Source organism: Copadichromis virginalis, linkage group LG23, assembly GCF_057382275.1.
Source record: "Copadichromis virginalis isolate Kocher_CV1m ecotype Utaka linkage group LG23, C_Virginalis_male_GT1.1, whole genome shotgun sequence".
NCBI classification, from domain to species: Eukaryota; Metazoa; Chordata; class Actinopteri; order Cichliformes; family Cichlidae; genus Copadichromis; species Copadichromis virginalis.
The window spans coordinates 6666595-6684344 of NC_140639.1; the positions used below are offsets into that span (position 1 = coordinate 6666595).

The 17750-nt window shown below is 37.5% G+C and overlaps 2 protein-coding genes across 3 annotated transcripts; both read right to left on the reverse strand.

The window, feature by feature from the left end:
- Positions 1-1949: 1949 nt before the first annotated feature.
- LOC146680129 (cytochrome P450 2J2-like) lies at positions 1950-8556 on the reverse strand. 2 transcript variants are annotated; one of them, XM_085447496.1, is made up of 9 exons: positions 8286-8556; positions 6827-6973; positions 6536-6650; positions 5050-5210; positions 3983-4159; positions 3749-3887; positions 3303-3490; positions 2715-2856; positions 1950-2436 (listed from the first exon to the last, which is right to left on the reverse strand). In XM_085447496.1, the coding sequence occupies exons 1-9, from the start codon at positions 8496-8498 to the stop codon at positions 2261-2263; spliced, it is 1458 nt and encodes a 485-aa protein (XP_085303622.1). In that variant the 5' UTR covers positions 8499-8556; the 3' UTR covers positions 1950-2260. The 2 variants fall into 2 exon arrangements, with proteins under 2 accessions (XP_085303622.1, XP_085303621.1); XM_085447495.1 differs by having other exon boundaries at positions 6517-6666; positions 6811-6973; positions 8286-8555.
- A 593-nt stretch (positions 8557-9149) lies between these two features.
- On the reverse strand, positions 9150-17273 carry LOC146680130 (cytochrome P450 2J2-like). Its single transcript, XM_085447460.1, has 9 exons — positions 17233-17273; positions 15160-15389; positions 14869-15018; positions 14603-14763; positions 13008-13184; positions 12767-12905; positions 11997-12184; positions 10656-10797; positions 9150-10503 (listed from the first exon to the last, which is right to left on the reverse strand). Exons 1-9 carry the CDS (start codon positions 17271-17273, stop codon positions 10328-10330), a joined length of 1404 nt encoding a protein of 467 aa, XP_085303586.1. The 3' UTR covers positions 9150-10327.
- Positions 17274-17750: the final 477 nt, after the last annotated feature.

A 17750-nucleotide genomic window follows, 5' to 3' on the forward strand; every position in this document is an offset into this window, starting at 1 on the left:
TGAACACACCATACTGTTTGGGTAAGCCAAATATATCTGGACAGGACCACAACATGTGTGACACTGACACTTTTGCAATACCACATTTGTCACACATGGGGGAGACAGTGCCAAATGTTTTGTTAAGTCTTGGCGTAGTGGAGCTTATGCAAGACTTTAAATTCAATCAACCTGGAATTGACAAAAAACCTTTGAATACTGGACAGGCTCTCTTTTGAAAGTTCATCTGAAATCACACTTCAGTTAATTGGTGAAGGCTTCACTAACATGGTTGTGCTAACTGCCATAACGAAAACTGGAAGCTAAATGTTTGGGAGTTTGTGGCATTGAGAAGAGGTCATAAAAAACATGACTTATTTAAAAAAAAGCATGAATTTGGGAACAGAGCTCCATCCAAAATGTCTGATTTGAAGGTAGTGATAAAAATATGACTGATGAAAATGCAAACTATTAAACCAGTTGTTTTTTTTGTTTTGTTTTTTAAATAAATGACACTGGTGGAAAAATGGATAAGATAAGAGAGTCCTCAAGAGTTTGGGTTTACAGGGAGTTTTAAGAACAAGGAATGTGAACAGCAGAAAAATCAGAAATGTACCCCCAAATCATCTATGAGTGGCATAAATTCACTTTTACTACAGCTGAATTTCCCGACAGCACGCTAAATGATTTGATACATTCCAGGAGATAGGGGACAAACACTGTTGGTTCAGACAAGCAAGTCATCAGCACACAAATTCACAAGACTTTCCATTCTTCCAGATTTTTACACCATGAATTCCTGGGTGACTTCTGTTAACCTATGTAGTGCAGTTTTTCTTTGGACAACTTTGTGGTCACAATACCCATGAAAGCACAGCGACGGCTTGCGTTAACCCTCTGACGACAAAATTTACAATGCCCAGACCCAAGGAGACACGTGGATGCTCGTGATGTGAAAGTACAATACTGGTGTGAATGTGCATGCGCATCTTTTTCTGTGTCAGGTCTGATGCCACAAAAGATAGTGGCATGAGAAACATTTAGCTACCACAAACCACAGAGCTGTTCAGGGTGTGGTACATGATCTGGGTCACTAGTTGAATGACTTAGCAGAAAACACACAACCAGGCAGTGACGCATGTCTGGCAAAGGTCTAGGATTTAAAAGGTCCTTTTTCTTAACTGATGCACCCGTACTAGCCTTTGTGATAATAATTAAGTCTTCTGTGCAATAAGCTGGGAAGGGATTCTCCTATAGGACCACGATGGACAACGAGGGAGGCTGCCACCTTAAAAGGTACCAAAATCAGACATGCACAGATCAAAAAGGAGTGCTTGGCTGTGGTTTAGGCATATAGAGCGCTCCCAAAATAACTTTAGCCTGTACATTTCATTACCCAAATAGACCACAAGCCATTGTTTCCACACTTGAAAGGATACTGTTGCAATGGCTTTTTGTTAATGAGAATAGCAAACTTCAATGCACAGGCAAAGTATGTCTTTGAAAACTGCTTGAATTTGCTGACACACTTTCAAGGCACCTTTCAGCCATGCAGAGACCTTTAGATAATGGAAACTGTCATATGACACACATCATACAGTCGATACTGGAAAAGGTTAGAGACCACAAAAAAACGATGAACCCTAAATGACGCTGAGCTGCATGAATCGAGTCATACTATGAAGTCAGATATTCTCTATTATCATGCTGCAACTTGATCCTCGAAGAGTAGAACTACTACATCAGATTCACATGGGCATTTTATAGTGTTGTAACTGTGTTGTTGCCAGGTAATGGCTGAGGAATACAAAACTGTATTGGACAATACAAACACTGAGAAATGCCATGGACATCTCAAACTGATAGCAGTGTGAACTTCAATAAAAAAACAGACTGAATAAGAAGGATTAGGTCAATCAAAACTGGATTAAGTGAAAGATGAATATATATTACTCACGCACACATTTTCAAGTCAGGTCATGTTTATTTGTTCAGCACATTTAAAACCACTGCTTCACAGTGGCACATAGATTATCACTCAACAATGAATCATTAAAAAGTGTTTAGTATAATGTCAGAATTTTATACAGTTTGTATACAGCAGATATGTAATTTCAGTATATATGTATGTAATTTCTAAAGGTTTTATTAAACAGCATTCTGGCTCATAACATAATAGAAATAGATAATGATGAAACAGAAACTGCTTGACATTATAAAATGTAATGAAAGACAAATGTACACTGTAAGAAATAGACGTGTTTAGCTTATACTTGATGATTTAACGTGCCGCGGCACAAAGGCAGTAAGGTTTGGGACAACGGGTGGTTCCCAGTGTGAACTCCAGACTGGGCTGCTCTCCAGCAGGTGCCGAGAATGAAAACCTCTGAAGGAGGGAGGTAAAGAACAGGAATAATTCCATTCGGGCAAGCTGCTCCCCGAGACACACACGCTTGCCTGATAATACACAATAAGAGTTTCAGTCACTATGCTTTCATCTTACAGAGGTTATTACTACAGCTCTGAAACACACAAAAGAGACACCGATCCCCTGCAAACTCAGTGATGTAAGAAATTGTTTGTAGATATAAGTCGGTGCTCACGAACAGTTAACAGCAAGCAGAAACATGTAACACTTCTTTTACCATATCTTGCTCAAACACCTCTCTTGTTGTTTTGCCTACATATTCATCAACAGAATACGTTCACTGAGATAAACTGCCCTCTTGACATACCTGCAGAAAAAGGCATAAAGGCTTCTCTCTTCCTAAAGTTACCATCCTGGTCCAAAAAGTGTTGAGGGTTGAAGGAATGTGGAGTTTCCCACATTGACTCATCATTGAGTACAGAGTGCAATAAAGGCAGGATCATGGTGCCCTGAAGAAACAGGTAAGTTAATTTGTGTTTGTTTAAAAATTATCTCAACTTTTAAGAACAAAATAATTAAACAGGTTAGATGGAAAATCAGCTGATAGAGAAACGAATTATCATTACATATGTTGAGCAATTAATATTTGGATATTCCAAAAGAGCTACTAAATGTGTTGTATCGTATTATGAGTTGTAAAACACTTGTTATTTAACAACAGATGCACCAAAATGCAGTGGTTGTTTTTTATGTTTAACCATTAGCCCACTGCAATTAATTAAGATATTTCCATCATAAATATTGCGCAAAAACTGTCTTTCTGAGTTTATCTATGCTTTAAAGTGACTGAAAAAAAAAAACATTGCTGAATTTAATGAGTTATTCAGTAGCTATATGACCAGAAACCAGAAAAACAAGCAAAAGGCTTTGGTAAAATAATTCTTAGCATGAGTACCTTTGGGATTGTGTACTTATCCAATATTGTATCCTTGTTTGTCATGTGTGACAAACTCAGTGGGAGGATGTTGCCCATTCTCTGGATCTCATGAATAACCGCATTGGTATAAGGCATGTTTTCTCTGTCACTCATAGAGGGCTGTCTGGATGAACCAATCACAGCATCGATCTCAGCCTGGACTTTTTCTGTACACAGTTAATAATGTGAGTCTACGTCAAGATTTTTAAAGTTGAGAAAACAATTCAAATCTAAGTAAATATATAAAATAGACTTGAGAGAAAACCCAATCCAGAGACAAAATTAAACAGAGACACACATTACAATGTCACATCAGAAACAATCAATTTTTATATAAATGGCTGACCTATAAGAGGCCGCTGTCATTATAAAGTTGAGATACTTGCAGAATATGTAGTCATAGTGACTATTACTCAGTCACAAACCTTGTATGACAGGATAGTGGATCATATACAGAAGGCCCCAGTATAAAGTAGTGGTAGTAGTTTCAGTTCCAGCACCAAAGAGGTCAAGGGTGCAAGCATTCAAACTACTGAGATCAAAACTTGAATCATTGCCTTCATTCTGTTAGAGGCAAAGATGAAAAAAAAAAAATCTGATGACATTTCATTAAAAATGTAAAAAGAACAAAAACAGCAGAGATGCAGGACAACACTCACCTTTTCCATTTCTATGAGAAAGGAGTCGATGTAGTCTCTCGGAGATGATGGGTTAAAGTCTTCTTTGTGTTCACTGATCCTGTTTTCTATGTAATTATTTATATTCTTGACCAGAGTAAATGTCTTCTGATGAGGTCCGGGCACCCACTTCATCAGCCAGGGCATTGCGTTGTACATCTACAGCGCAGGAGGACAGTCACTAACTTGTCAGACAGCATGGATATATCTATGACATTTCTATTTATTTAATAAAAATCTACTAAATTAATTAGCTTTCAAAGAGAGATCCACATTACTGTATGTCCCTATGCGAAAAAGTAAAGAACTCTCTTGTAAAATCATGAATTGACTATGATTAATCCCATTTTTTGTAAAGACCTTTTAAATCACTTAAATAGAACCTGTCTGACAAAGTAAAGGAGGCTAAAAGATCTTAAAGCACCTGAGAACGGCTTATAAAAACATTTCTAAGTCGCTGGGACTCCACAAAAAAGATCAGAGCCCTTATCCACAAATGAAGAAAACTTGGAACAGTAGTGAACCTTCATAGGAGTGGTCGGCCTACCAAAATGACTTAAAGAGTGCACCACTGATCACCCAGGAGGTCACAAAAGAACCCAGAAGAACACCTAAATAACTGCATGGGGGAATTTCACTGTCAAAACCACTGCTGCCCAAAAAGAACACAAAAGGCTTGTTTCACATTTGTCAACATCTTGATGATCCTCAAGACCTTTAGAAAAATATATAGATGAGACAACATATGGCATAAAGCTAACACAGTATTTCCTAAAAGAACATTATACTAATAGTCAAACTTGATTAAAAAAACAAAAACAAAAAAACAACCTAATCAAAGCTGGACTCAAGTAAGATTTAGATGCTTTAAATCAGTGGTCTCTATGTATGAATTACAAATATACAAATCACTGGGACACAGAACAATTCAGGAAGGGAACAATTCAAGGAGAGCCTTTTATAATAATGTGATTCAAATAAATATGACACATGCATTTGCATAAATCCTTTTAATTAGATTACTGAATCCTGGTTTAAAGGAGGCTCACCTGTGCCCACATGGTTACCTCCAAGTACAAAAGCTCATTGAAGTCCTGAAGAATAGACTGATGCTTCTCATCACTGTACTCAAATCGATTTGAAAACACCAAACAGCAGATGATGTTTGACACGGCGTTGTTTAGCAATGGCTGTGCATTAAAAGGCTTTCCTGTAAATAAAAATAAAGTGTGGGTGAGACAGAAAATGGACTCCATGTCCAAAGAGAAGACAAACTTGCTTGATATTTACCAAAAAAGCGTGTATTATATAAGAAAAATTAGCAATTTCATATTTTATATGTTTAGCAGAAAATTAGATAAGGTCATAAGCAATTATCAAACATTTAAAATGTAAAAATTATCATCAAACAGTGTGTGTCTGTGAAGGTTCTCAGTCATCCAGGTCATCATAGTCTAAGGAGCTTGGAAGTCCGAGAAGCTTCTTCAATTCTGAAGAAGCTTCTCGGATTAGAGGTGAAACATCTTCAAGGAACTTAACCCTTTAAGACCTACCATAGAGCCAAGGCCGCCAGAGCTTATATTATATTTTTACATGCTGTGGAGCCATTTTTGGGAGCATTTCAAGTTGCTATACACCAATACAACCATTATAGCCCAGATTTTAATAATATGTATTCATTAAGTGCATAGTAATTACATAAATTGCAAAAAAGTGCAATAAACTACAAAAAAATTGAAAATCGTTTTTGCTTTTTTAACATATATTTGTAGTTAGAGAAATTTAGGAGGCTTATCCCTCAAAACTGTAAATACAAAAAAGTTGCACAAAATAGTTTCCCACCACAGGAAATTTATTTTGAGCGTCTTCATAGTTTTATTTTTGAAATACGCCAATTTTTATACACTGCAGGAAAAACGAAAATAAATATTATACTGCAAATTTGCAAAAAAGCAGCATATGCATCAAAATAAACTATTTCCAGCAGTGCAATATGAGTCCTAAGCATCCCAGAAACGACACAGAAAGTCATAAAGTCAAAGATAACTTTTAAAAAGACCAGTATAGGCCCTGAGGGTAAAAAAGACTACATTTCCGCGAAAATTACGTCACTTCCGGTTTCGGGCAGGTAATGGCGGAAATGCAAAAGTTCGCGCCGACGTCTATTCCAACGCAGGAAGTGTTATGAACAGCTGATCGGATCGGCAAAGCGTGTTTCTGGAATATTATGTTTTTGTTCCTGCAAGCGCTTTTTATGCAGTTTTTGCAAAGCTTTATGTGGAAGGAAACCGTGACCTAGGACAAGCTGATGGCATAAGATGTAAGTACAACTCCTCCGGTTTCATATGCAAAAAAAATTTTTGCGCTAGCTTAAGTGGTTGCAGTGCTACTGGGATTTAAAAATAGTTACGCAAAACAGAGCGTGCCCGCTCCGATCGGCTCTAAAGGGTTAAAGAAGTCCAGACGCTTTTCTTTCCAAGTTCCTCAGACTATCAAACAGTGTGATTTTTAAATGCCTTGCTGGTCTGCAAAAGCCTCTGTGAGATACTGGCACTCCTGCTGGATGAATTCTGCCAACGTCGTCTTGCCCAGACCAAAGTTTCTGAGTGTCTGAAGAGAAAACCTCCTCCGCTGCTTCCATGGATAACCACTGGAAGCTACAATACCTGTGAAAAAACATATACAAATATACATATTTTGACTGGAAGAGAAACTAGGCATGTTGATCACCATCGTCACGCTAATAAATCTAACTTGGTGCCCATCTGATACTCCAATATTAAGTGTGTAATTAAAAGAAATGAAATCACCTTTATTTCCAAATACATCGTCAACCAAAGGAATTATGGGACGATCTGCAAAGTCTTCTCCTCGTTGGACCAGGGCTTCCTTTACAGACTTGTAGCCATTAATGATCACAACTCTATGACCAAAGATTCGAAGGCTGAAAATGTTTCCATATTTCTCTGAAAACTGAATCGACAGTAGATTTAGCTTGTTATTCAACACTTGCATATTTTAGGATAATTTAAAAAGAAATAACTTTTCTGATACAGCTGACTTTTACATTTTTATTCTACCAAAAGAAAACTAAGACTGTAGCAGCTGTGATAAGTGTGACATGTGATACCATGTCCCAAAAAATATAACAACCACAAAACAAGCAAATAAAAACAAAAAACAAGAACTGAAAGCAGCTAATAAAATAAAACAGAAATGCTTGCTTACAAATATTTAATGTCTCTTTACGGGACACTCGGCAGCAAAAAGTAGAAGCTGAAAGGACAATAGCAGCAACTTGAAATGCAGCTCACACTAAGCTTGTAGGCTGTTAGTTATGTTCAGTGTTGCCAACTCCTCAGTAAGGAAAATCGCTATTGGCTGTCCTAAAAGTCGCTAGAAGTTGCTAGATGACGTCATCACCTAATATGCATAATTGGTCATGCTAATATAATGATAACCTACGCTGTTGGAGAGAGAAATAACATCGTGGAAGAGACATAAAGTTAGCAAAAAACGTCCTAAATGCATTTAGAATTTATTTAGAACTACAAACTTAATTTCTTTTAGCAATTATTGTTTTTTAATGTCACAATTCCAACCCTGCTCCTTTATTCGGGCTTCGACCGGCAAAAGTGACCCGAAATAGGCACTCTGGTGGAGTTACTTTGTGTGTGAGAGTGTGTGTTTATAAGTAGTTTTAAACCTTGTGATCCACAAAACAGCATAACAGTAAAAGAAGAACTGACTGTGTTACAGACAGTGCGGGAGCAGCGGCTTCGCTCATGCGCGATTCATTTGCAGTTTGGACGCACAGGTGTGAACATCTCCTGCAGCTGGGGGAGGACTATCCTCCGCCCGTGGGGTGCCCACGGCAGCACCGCTGCTTGTTGAGAGTAAGAGCAACACGCCCTTTCACGTCAAAAAGTCGTCATAAATAAGTCTCCAATAATTCCAGAAAAAGTCGCCAGATTTGTCGCTAGTCGCTTTTTAGAAAAAAAAAGTCGCTAAGGGGTCTGAAAACTCGCTAAATATAGCGACAAAGTTGCTAAATTGGCAACACTGGTTATGTTACCGAATGTTTTAAAGTCTAATAAAAAAAACTGCTCTGCCCCATGTAGCCCAATCTAAGTCTAAATGATTACCAATAACGGAGGAATAAAGGGAACCTATAGCACCATTTAGCTACCTATTTGCAGTAAACGAGTCGCCCCATTTTCTATATGAATATATTCTTCTTCTTAACAGCAACAATGATAATAATAATCGTTACTTTGTATCACACCTCTTCGAACTGCAGATGGAATCTGTTAGGTTGCAGGCGATGAAGATCACCAATAAAAGGGAGAGCCCACGGTCCGGGAGGAAAGTTTTTCGGCACTCGGTTCTTCAGAACATGAGCCAGCAGAAGAAAAAGACAGGAAAAAAATAAAATGCTCCTGCCGTCAACCCTCTCCAAGCCGAGAGCGCTGTATAATGTCTCCATAGTTCCGCTCATTCGTGTCACTTTACTGTTTTAACTTTGATTTCACCACTAGATAAAATGGTGGGTGATTATATAACCAAGTGGGTTCGATAGCTGGCCGTCAAAATAAAAGCATTTAATAAAAACATGAAATCAATAACAAGTATCTTACTACGATGATCGTAGCGTGTTTATGTGTGTGTGTGTGTACAATGTTTCCTTGTTAACTGATGGCCCAGTGTAAAGGAAACGTTGCATGTCACATCATCACACATACAGAAATTATTAACATGTATAGCTTTAACAAGCGTTATCTAACAGTTTTTATGATTTTCCTATATGTTATATTAATTGATCATACATCTGAAAATGATACATTCTCTGTTTGTTTGGCATGTCACGTGTTTCCTGTACTTATTGTAATTTATTTGTCACTGCTTTTTGTTTCAATCAGCAGTGAAGGATGCGAAAAAGCATTAATCAAATTAAACAACTCAGCTGATTTGTAAAGAAAGACATTTTCTGGGGGAGTTCCTCTACATTATTTAACAGTTGGGGTAGGGAGATTACAAGCTGTTAGTGATAGCTGTCAGTCCAGTCATTCATTGTATTACTGCCCTCTGCCAAGGTAAAGACTAAAGCTGACACCACTGACACAAGCTCATAATGAAAAAGGCAAGTGCATGCAGAAAATCTATTTATTTATGACATTGTGCATTTTATAACAAGCAGTGGTATGAAAAATAAAAACACTCACACCAACTGAAATAAATTATTATGGTTATTAAGATCACCCTGTCACCACCTGGTTTGCCTGCATTCCTCTGATATCCAAATAAACATAAACCTATATACTTTTCAAAATAGTTTGTGAATTTAAAAGGGCCTTCTTGTTTAAGAGTGACATAAGATTGTTGGTAATCAACCCGCCCATTAGGTTATATCATAGAGAGTCTACTGTAGAATAACAACTGATTTCTTATGTTCTTTTAAAGAAATTGGGAAAGTCAAGATAAGGATTACCACGTTTAGCAGAACACCTTCAAAATACCATCAAAGCAAACAGAATTTTTTTTTACTATTCTGATATATTTCCAGAATCTTAAAATACTTTAAACACATCATTGACGAGTGTTAGCTTCATTAACCAGGAGGTCACTGTTTCATGAGGGTCCGTCAGTGCCAACAAAACTGACTAAACACAGCGAGTGGTTTTGTGCAACACAAAGACAGAATCTAAGAGTAATCATCAAGCACAGTGGTGCAAAATTATAGAATTGCATTCCTGCCTCAAGCACTGAGCAACTTCAAAACACTGAATCAAATAAGCATTGTTTCATAGAGTACTTAAAGATTATGTGAAATCATCTTTTGGATAATTGAACTAAAATAGGTTATTGATCCTCGACATACAAGCAAATCCACCAAGATATGGTGGGATTTTGTTTTCAATGTAGACACTGACTCAAGTGTAGATTAAACTTAATAAATTAAAGTTTGAATCCTATGTAAATATCTCTGCAGTACTATTAAACGTTAAAAACAGAATACTGTTTTTTTTGTCCAGCTGTATTTATCTTATTGTCAAAATTTTACTGAAGTCCTTGTAAATGTTTGCTTATGACAGCGATTATCATGCATATGCAGTGGAATGTGATCTCTTAAAAAGTTGTAATTTAATATTGTAAACCTTTCAAATTTTTATTTGTTGAATACAATGGATGGAATGGCTCCTTTAAAAGGTCTCCATGGTGAGAAGAATTTAGCAGGTATAGATAATGCTTCATATGACAAATATGATGGAGGACATTGATTCATCAAACTGAGTATCAGACAATTTCAGTTTTGTCATAGTTGATGGTTTAACGCGGTACAGCACAGAGGCGGTAAGGTTTGGGACAGCGTGCGGCTCCCAACTGGAACTCCAGACTGGGCTGCTCTCCAGCAGGTGGCGAAAGAGAAAACCTCTGAAGGAGGGAGGTGAAAAACAAAAACAACTCCATCCTGGCCAGCTGTTCTCCAAGACACACACGCTTGCCTGAGAATAAACAATAGGAAATGGGTTTTATTCAAACAATTTACAAGATATTCACTATATCATAGAGTTTACTACACTTCTGCAACAAACCAAGGATGTATGCCATTTTGTCTTGGCTAAAACAGTACAAGAGGCTTTAATGTACAACAAACCTGCAGAAAATGGAAGGAAAGCATCTCTCTTGCGAAATTTACCATCCTTGTCCAGAAAGTGTTGAGGGTTGAAAGAGTGTGGAGTTTCCCACACTGACTCATCATGTAAGACTGAGTCCAGAGTAGCCACGATCATGGTACCCTGCACAAAAAATACTATAAAAATAACCAAAATACTAAAATTGAAAGAAATAAAAAAAAAAATTAAAATTGTTATTCAAGTATATTGGTTTAATTTGCCATATAACAGAAAGTGAGCTGATGGAAAAAGGCAACGTAACATTGTCAAAATGTCCAAAAGAGCTTTTTAGTATGCAATTGTGTCAAACTACAAAGTGTATAATGCCTGTTAATTAAGAACCAGGGACAAGTGCAATGGTTGTTTTAGATGTTTTTAACCTTTAATCGTAGGTGTTAAAAAATTAATCTGTTTTCTCAAAATTTCTAATTTTTACAAGTGTATATTCTGGTGTCTATTCACATTAATTTCTCACTTTCAGTTATTGGTTTGAGTTAATATGAGAACAGTAATGAAGCTGACCTTTTTATTTGATTTGAAGTTGCATTGTCATTACATACAGTATTTCAGAGAAACTAGAGAGAAACCATGCTAAGTCATTGCTGTTTTGATGAAATAGTGGCCGTATGATTTGACATCTACTCTATCTGTCGCAGGACAAAAGGCAGTCTATGCAGGGCCATAAGAGTATCCTTATGTGTAGTCATGAATCACTGTAATACAGAGCCCTGATGTAATACTAATGTAATCCATTAGCACAGGTGTGCCACAGAGATCTATTCTTGGACCTCATGTATTTATTCTGCACATAACCACAGACTAAAAATGGACTCAGCCACTGTGTAGTTACAAAACTCTGCATTTTGATGGGTTAGCATTTTGGTTGCTGCCATGTTACTTTTTAGGAGTCAGAAGTTACCATATATTGTTGAGAAGTCTAAACAGGCATGGTACTGTGAATTATTTAAGCATTACATAAGTCATTTTAAGGACTGCATAATATCTGGATAATTTTGAGGAAGAAGAATATTTTCACCATCTTACATCACAAATACACTTTACTTTCCGGGTCCATGTGGTATCAACCTTTTGGGATTTACTTACCTGGAGGATTGATCATACATCAAAAGAGTACAGTTGATAGTGAGTGTTACACTATTTTTATACCAGGCTTTAAATGTGCTTTTTAAAGCTGCTTCATTGGTTATTTTAAGTGTAACATTAGGATTGACTTTTCAAGTCAGCTTCAAGTTGCTAAATTGGTAGACAAGGAATACTTTATTCTACAGCGAAACTGCCAGAAAGTATTATGGTTTGTGTACCTTTGGGATTGTGTATTTATCCACTGTAGTTTCCTTGACTGTCATATGAAGCACATTGAGAGGAATGATGTTGGCCATTCTCTGAATCTCATGAATGACAGCATCAGTATAGGGCATGTTTTCTCGGTCACTCACAGAGGGCTGTCTGGACGAACCAACCACAGCATCAATCTCAGCTTGAACTCTCTCTGCACAGTCAAAACAGGATACAATCAGAGTCTGTATCAAGGTTATTATATTTATCTAAAAGTAAATGAAAAATTAAAATTGACAGTGAGAAACAATTTCAGGTTATTAATGTAAAAATAAAAACGTACTTAAGAAAAAACAGTTACTACCAATACTGAATTATTAACTTCAGATCAAACATAATTAGAAACATAAACAGGAAATATATTTTCAGTTTTAGTATTTGTGAATTTGTTAATATTTGTCAACACAAAAGCTACGAAACATTTAAACATATGTTTATTGAAAGGTGGAAAGTCTATATGAATGTCAATCGGCTATCTTCACATATTGATTTTTTATTGTCAGCTTCATGACCACATATGTGGTCTTCCTGTTTTCTGATAAATAATGCCAGGATCTACTCTGGAAACTAACTGATTCCCAACTAGAAATCAAAACATGCTAAAAAAAAATGATGAGACTATCATAAACTCTGTTTTGTGTATTATGTAGATGACTAACACAACCTGCATGCTTTTTCTCACAGTACAAGACCGACATGACAAAATACATAGTACTGTTGGGTATTACACACGCACCTTGTATATCAGGGTAGTAGATCATGTAAAGCAACCCCCAGCGTAAAGTAGTGGTAGTAGTTTCAGTTCCAGCAAAAAACAGGTCCATGGTGCAAGCGTGTAAGTTACTGAGAGAAAAACTTGAATCTTTGCCCTCGTTCTATCAACAGTCCAAGCAGCAGAAATTAAAATATCTTATATTTCAGGTTGCATTACAAGACCAAAATGAACAAACATGATGGAGCTCAAATACAACACTCACCTTTGTCATTTCTATAAGAAAGGCATCAATATAGTCTCTCGGTGACGCTGGGTTAAGGGTTTCTTTGTGGTCTTTGATCCTGATTTCTATAAAGTCCTTTACCTCTTGTGTCAGAGTGAACATTGTCTTATGAGGTCCAGGTAACCACTTCATCAGCCAGGGAATTATGTTGTACATCTACAGAACAGGAAGCCAGATTAAACCATCTTTTCATGACTGGACATATCATGCTGTGCATTCAAAGAATTCTGAATTGAAATCTAACACACTTCTAACAGGAATTCCACAGTGGCAAAGCTGGTGGTAGAAATATAATTACCAAGAGAAAAATATTTGAGGACAATGTCAGCAAACATTTTTTTGATTTTTGTTTTAATGAGAGAGATCAAGTTCATATTCCCCAGTGTTCACTGAAATTTAAGTTGATTTAGATAATGCTTCAAAATGAGGAGTTGTCATATAGATGAGAAGTTTCAAGACATTTTTCAAAAAGCACTTGAAGAGACTTGGCTCCACATATTACCCGATATAAGCTGATTGTTATAAAAAAAAATCTACTTAGGTACAAATACTACTTGTGAACACACGTATACAAATATGATGTCTATTGGGATTAAGGATCCTTTATTGTTATTCATCATGAAGAAAATGTGATAGAAAGAGATGCAATTACTCAGGTCTCATCTCAGTACTAGTAACATTTAAAAATAATAGACAGACATTTAGAGATTTCTCCAGATACAGACAGACAAACTGGTGGTAGCTAACCAACCGGACATTTTAGTGGAAGACAAGCAGAAGTATGTGTATATATATATATATATATATATATATATATATATATATATATATATATATATATATATATATATATATATATATATATATATATATATATATATATATATATACACACACACACACACACACACACACATATATATATATGTCTGCAGAAATTCCCCCCACCCCTACAGGTGGGGGGAATTTCAAGCTCAGGCCCTCTACCAGAGACCTGGGAGTTTTGAGGGTCCTGTGCAGTATCTTAGCTGTTCCTAGGACTGCGCTCTTCTGGACAGAGATCTCTGATGTTGTTCCTGGGATCTGCTGGAGCCATTTGCCTAGTTTGGGAGTCACTGCACCTAGTGCTCTGATTACCACTGGGATCACCGTTACCTTCACCCTCCACATCTTCTCTGAGCCCTTGTTACTTCTGCAGCTTCTTGTGTTATTTCTTCCTGATGTTGCTGTCATTCGGTATCACTATGTCTATCACTACGGCTGTCTGCTGCTTCTGCTTGTCTTCCACTACAATGTCCGGTTGGTTAGCTACCACCAGTTTGTCTGTCTGTATCTGGAGAAATCTCTAAATGTCTGACATTTTGTTTATATCTGTGGGCTTTGCATCTGCCAGGACTTGGCTTCCTCCTCTCTGCCCTTTGGTGTGTTTTAAATCAGTATTTGTTTTTGCTCCTTATTATAAATTAGAAACCCTGTAGGGAGACTGTGGTTGCTTAAATGTGACTTTTGGATTTTATATAAATTGTGATGTAATTTGATTACTGCATAATGTAGGATGGTGGAAGGAGATTCACCTGTATCGATATGCTTCCCTGTAAGCGCAAAATTTCATTGAAATTATGAAGAATAGACTGGTACTGCCGGTCAGTGTACTCAAATCGATTCCCAAACACCAAACAGCAGATGATATTCGACACAGCATTATTTATCAGTAGCTGGACATTAAAGGGCTTTCCTGCAAATAAAGACAGAAAATATGGGGACAAGTACCCAGTGTCATAACAAAGCAAGCCCACTCTATTGAATGGTGGCAATCATGTCACCAAGATGTTTTTTATACCTTGGTGTTCTGTGAAAGCCTCTGAGAGATACTGGCACTCCTGCTGGATGTATAACTCCAGAGTCTTCCTGCCCAGACCAAAGTTTCTGAGTGTATGAAGAGCAAATCTCCTCTGTTGCTTCCATGGATAACCATTTGAACCCACAAGACCTTTAAACACACAAATACACAATAATAGATTGAATAAGAAACACTACCTTACACCCCTGATTTGGTGTCTCAATTATGTTGTTCATTGTATTCAACACTAACTATATATATATTTTTTAATGAAAAAGAGAAAAACAGAACCTTCATTCCCAAATAAATCTTCAAACAGTGGTACGGTGGGTCGATCTATGAAATCGTCTCCTTGCTGGACCAGGGCTTCTTTCACAAACTTGTAGCTATTAATGACCACGGTTCTTCCACCAAAGAGTCTGATGGTGAAAATGTTTCCATATTTCTTTGCAAACTGAACAAAGACAGCAGGTAGATTTTGTGGTTCAACAGTACTCAGAGAATTAATACTGCTTCTACATCTTTACTGCAGATACTATAAGATTGCAGCAATGTTGCCTCATTAATATTACAGGGAGTGCAGAATTATTAGGCAAGTTGTATTTTTGAGGAATAATTTTTTATTGAACAACAACCATGTTCTCAATGAACCCAAAAAACTCATTAATATCAAAGCTGAATGTTTTTGGAAGTAGTTTTTAGTTTGTTTTTAGTTTTAGCTATTTTAGGGGGATATCTGTGTGTGCAGGTGACTATTACTGTGCATAATTATTAGGCAACTTAACAAAAAACAAATATATACCCATTTCAATTATTTATTTTTACCAGTGAAACCAATATAACATCTCCACATTCACAAATATACATCTCTGACATTCAAAAACAAAACAAAAACAAATCAGCGACCAATATAGCCACCTTTCTTTGCAAGGACACTCAAAAGCCTGCCATCCATGGATTCTGTCAGTGTTTTGATCTGTTCACCATCAACATTGCGTGCAGCAGCAACCACAGCCTCCCAGACACTGTTCAGAGAGGTGTACTGTTTTCCCTCCTTGTAAATCTCACATTTGATGATGGACCACAGGTTCTCAATGGGGTTCAGATCAGGTGAACAAGGAGGCCATGTCATTAGTTTTTCTTCTTTTATACCCTTTCTTGCCAGCCACGCTGTGGAGTACTTGGACGCGTGTGATGGAGCATTGTCCTGCATGAAAATCATGTTTTTCTTGACGGATGCAGACTTCTTCCTGTACCACTGCTTGAAGAAGGTGTCTTCCAGAAACTGGCAGTAGGACTGGGAGTTGAGCTTGACTCCATCCTCAATCCGAAAAGGCCCCACAAGCTCATCTTTGATGATACCAGCCCAAACCAGTACTCCACCTCCACCTTGCTGGTGTCTGAGTCGGACTGGAGCTCTCTGCCCTTTACCAATCCAGCCACGGGCCCATCCATCTGGCCCATCAAGACTCACTCTCATTTCATCAGTCCATAAAACCTTAGAAAAACCAGTCTTGAGATATTTCTTGGCCCAGTCTTGACGTTTCAGCTTGTGTGTCTTGTTCAGTGGTGGTCGTCTTTCAGCCTTTGTTACCTTGGCCATGTCTCTGAGTATTGCACACCTTGTGCTTTTGGGCACTCCAGTGATGTTGCAGCTCTGAAATATGGCCAAACTGGTGGCAAGTGGCCTCGTGGCAGCTGCACGCTTGACTTTTCTCAGTTCATGGGCAGTTATTTTGCGCCTTGGTTTTTCCACACGCTTCTTGCGACCCTGTTGACTATTTTGAATGAAACGCTTGGTTGTTCGATGATCACGCTTCAGAAGCTTTGCAATTTTGAGACTGCTGCATCCCTCTGCAAGATATCTCACTATTTTTGACTTTTCTGAGCCTGTCAAGTTAGCTCGCTAGTTTCCACCTAAACATAATATACCAGGTTCTGAAAGGGATTTCTGAAAAAAATTAAGATATACAGCTCTGCTATCTGCGAACATTGAGGAAGACAGCAAGCTAAACAGTAGTGATGCTTGTAGGGTTACTGAAGTTAGACTAGCTGTAAAATATTAAGATGTGCTACTTGATCGCTAGTGACACAGTTGTGTTAGCATAATAGACTTTGACAGTTTTGAGGGAGAGTGAGTCCAAAAGTCCGCAAAACTACAGATATCAAAGCAACTGCAGAGCGAAAACAATTAATCCTCCTGACAACTTTGTGGTGTTTACTGCCAGGGGTATGCTACTATATCCATTAAGGAAGGGTTTTTCTCAGCCTTCGTCAACTGAGACGGGCAAAAAGAGTCCCAGGTCCACTCTCAGCCAGGCCAAGTTTGTTTACTATATTGGTTAAAGATGGGTGATGCATCACCTTCTGACAGCGAAGACGGGCAGATAGCCTCCCAGGTGCATCTTAGCAGGGCTGAGTTTATTTAACCCTTTCTTTGGACTTATCACCGTTGGCCATAACACAACCAAAGGTTACTTATTGATCCTAATTACTACATTTGAGACAGTATTGGTCAACATGTCCTCATACAACAAGTGGCACACACTTCATTAATGTAATTGTAGATAATATTTGACCTAAATATGTGGGTCTTGTGATTTAAACATGTAGGTTAGATGCTTATCACAATGATTCCGTTATATAAAACACTCCAGTGTAGGTATATATATATAGTGTACGCGAGTATATATGATTACATAGTATATATGTGAATATATATGTCATAAATTGTGGAATTCTTTTTTCTGGCAGCCACATTTGGGACCAGCTGTAGTTCGTGTTTGGTTCATGCAAATGTATAACAAATTGCATTGATCAAACAAAGAGGAATTATAAGCATGGCATGGCAGCTAGATTCCTTTGGATCAAACTGAGCTGAA

Excerpts from the sequence above, each read along its gene's own strand:
- LOC146680129 (XM_085447495.1), bottom strand. The coding sequence starts at position 8,498 with ATGAGCGGAACTATGGAGACATTATACAGCGCTCTCGGCTTGGAGAGG. Across the intron at positions 3,491-3,748 it reads CCACTATCCTGTCATACAAG|AAAAAGTCCAGGCTGAGATC; the intron begins GTTTGTGACTGA and ends AACTGTGTACAG. Across the intron at positions 2,857-3,302 it reads ATAAGTACACAATCCCAAAG|GGCACCATGATCCTGCCTTT; the intron begins GTACTCATGCTA and ends CTGTTTCTTCAG.
- LOC146680130 (XM_085447460.1), bottom strand. The coding sequence starts at position 17,273 with ATGCACCTGGGAGGCTATCTGCCCGTCTTCGCTGTCAGAAG. Across the intron at positions 12,906-13,007 it reads TTCTTATAGAAATGACAAAG|AACGAGGGCAAAGATTCAAG; the intron begins GTGAGTGTTGTA and ends GACTGTTGATAG. Across the intron at positions 10,798-11,996 it reads ATAAATACACAATCCCAAAG|GGTACCATGATCGTGGCTAC; the intron begins GTACACAAACCA and ends TTTTTTGTGCAG.